The sequence below is a fragment of the Cucurbita pepo genome, unplaced genomic scaffold (genome assembly GCF_002806865.2).
Source record: "Cucurbita pepo subsp. pepo cultivar mu-cu-16 unplaced genomic scaffold, ASM280686v2 Cp4.1_scaffold002838, whole genome shotgun sequence".
NCBI classification, from domain to species: Eukaryota; Viridiplantae; Streptophyta; class Magnoliopsida; order Cucurbitales; family Cucurbitaceae; genus Cucurbita; species Cucurbita pepo.
Window position 1 is genome coordinate 1 of NW_019648866.1, and position 1,646 is coordinate 1,646.

General features: G+C 44.0%; 1 protein-coding gene across 1 annotated transcript; it reads right to left on the bottom strand.

The window, feature by feature from the left end:
• Nucleotides 1-4: 4 nt before the first annotated feature.
• On the bottom strand, nucleotides 5-1,639 carry LOC111786801 (sugar carrier protein C-like; the record flags this gene model as incomplete). Its single annotated transcript, XM_023667026.1, has 3 exons — nucleotides 5-1,015; nucleotides 1,108-1,433; nucleotides 1,531-1,639. Coding segments are annotated over 3 exons (1,446 nt in total), but the record flags the coding sequence as incomplete, so codon positions are not given.
• Between the last annotated feature and the right edge of the window lie 7 nt (nucleotides 1,640-1,646).

The following is a 1,646-nucleotide window of genomic DNA, read 5'->3' on the forward strand; positions in this document are numbered from 1 at the left end:
TCTGCCAAACAAGAGTCATCTCTTCAATAGGCACACCCTTTGTCTCCGGCAGATACTTATATATGAATATGCTCATCACCACCACGAAGAAAGCAAAAAATATGAACATCCCAAATTTCATGTGGCACAGCATAGCCGTGAACACTTGAGCAACCACAAAAGTGAAGATCATATTCACCGAAACGTTCACACTTTGAAGGGCCGATCGAACCTCTAGAGAAAATATTTCACTTGGAACCAACCATCCCAAAGGCCCCCATGACCAAGCAAACCCTGCAGTGTATATGCATATGAACAACACCACTGCCCCGGCATACTCCTTCGACAATTCCCCGGCGACCCCGTCGATGCCGAACTTGTAAGCGATCATAGCCGTAACCACAACTTGAGATATGAACATTTGAGTACCACCTTCAAGGAAAAGAACCCTTCTCCCAAATTTATCAACAAGAAAAATGGAGACAACGGTGGAGAGGCAATTGACTGTTCCAGTAATCATGGCGGAGATTAAAGAGGCAGAGTTTCCAAATCCAAGTGTTTTAAACAAAACAGGAGCATAGAAAGTGATGACATTGATTCCAGTCAATTGCTGAAAAAATGGGATGGCTATTGCCATTGCAAGCTGTGGCCTATATTTTCTTTTGAACAATGCACTCCATTGGTTCTTCACTTGCTTTGATGCGTCCCTAGCTGCCACCAAATCGGCTAGCTCGGCGTCTACGTCGTCGACTCCTCGAACTTTCTTGAGAAGCTCCTTGGCCTCGTCGTGGCGGTCACGCTCGATTAGAGAGCTCGGGGTGTCGGTGAGGGTCATGGAGCCGAAAATTATGATCATGGCTGGGACCATGGCTCCTCCAAGGCTGAGCCTCCAACCCCAACCTCCGGGGATCAACGAGAAGGCGTAGTTGAGAACGTTGGCTATTAGAATGCCAATTGTGATCATGAGTTGAAAGAGATTGTTGAGAGATCCTCTGTATTTATAAGGCGCCATTTCGGATAGATAAATTGGCACCGACTGCAAAACAAAATAAGAATATTGTTAGGAATCACGATCATCCAGTTCGAATATAATTTGATTTTTGCGAGCAAAAGGGTTATATTAGAAACCTGATTAGCGCAACCAATGCCGAAACCGAGAAGTAAGCGGCCGGCGATGAGCATGGAAACGGTTTGAGCAAAGCCGTTGAGAAGAGCACCGGCGAGAAACAGAATGCCGCCCATGAGCATCGTAATTCGACGGCCACACTTTCGACTGACGGTGGCGGCCACCAGGGAGGAGACGAGAGCCGCCAGATAAAGGGAGGAGGTAAAAAGAGTCAAAATTTGACTGTCAAATTTACAGTATTGATTATTGGATGGATCTGTGGATGTTTCTTTTTCGTATACGGCTGGGAAAAACTTGGATAAGAATGAATCCATGGAGGTCACTCCACCTGAACAAAACCAAGACAAACACCCATTATTATGATTATTATTGTATTATAATTATTAATTAAAAGAAAGAAAAAAAAAATGGAATTATTAAATTACCTGAGATACCCAAATCATATCCAAAAATTAACCCGCCAGAGGCTGCAATGAAGCAGGTATAAAACACTTTCCAGGTAAATTTTCCTGGATAATTTTTTCCTGTCTCTGAAACCACC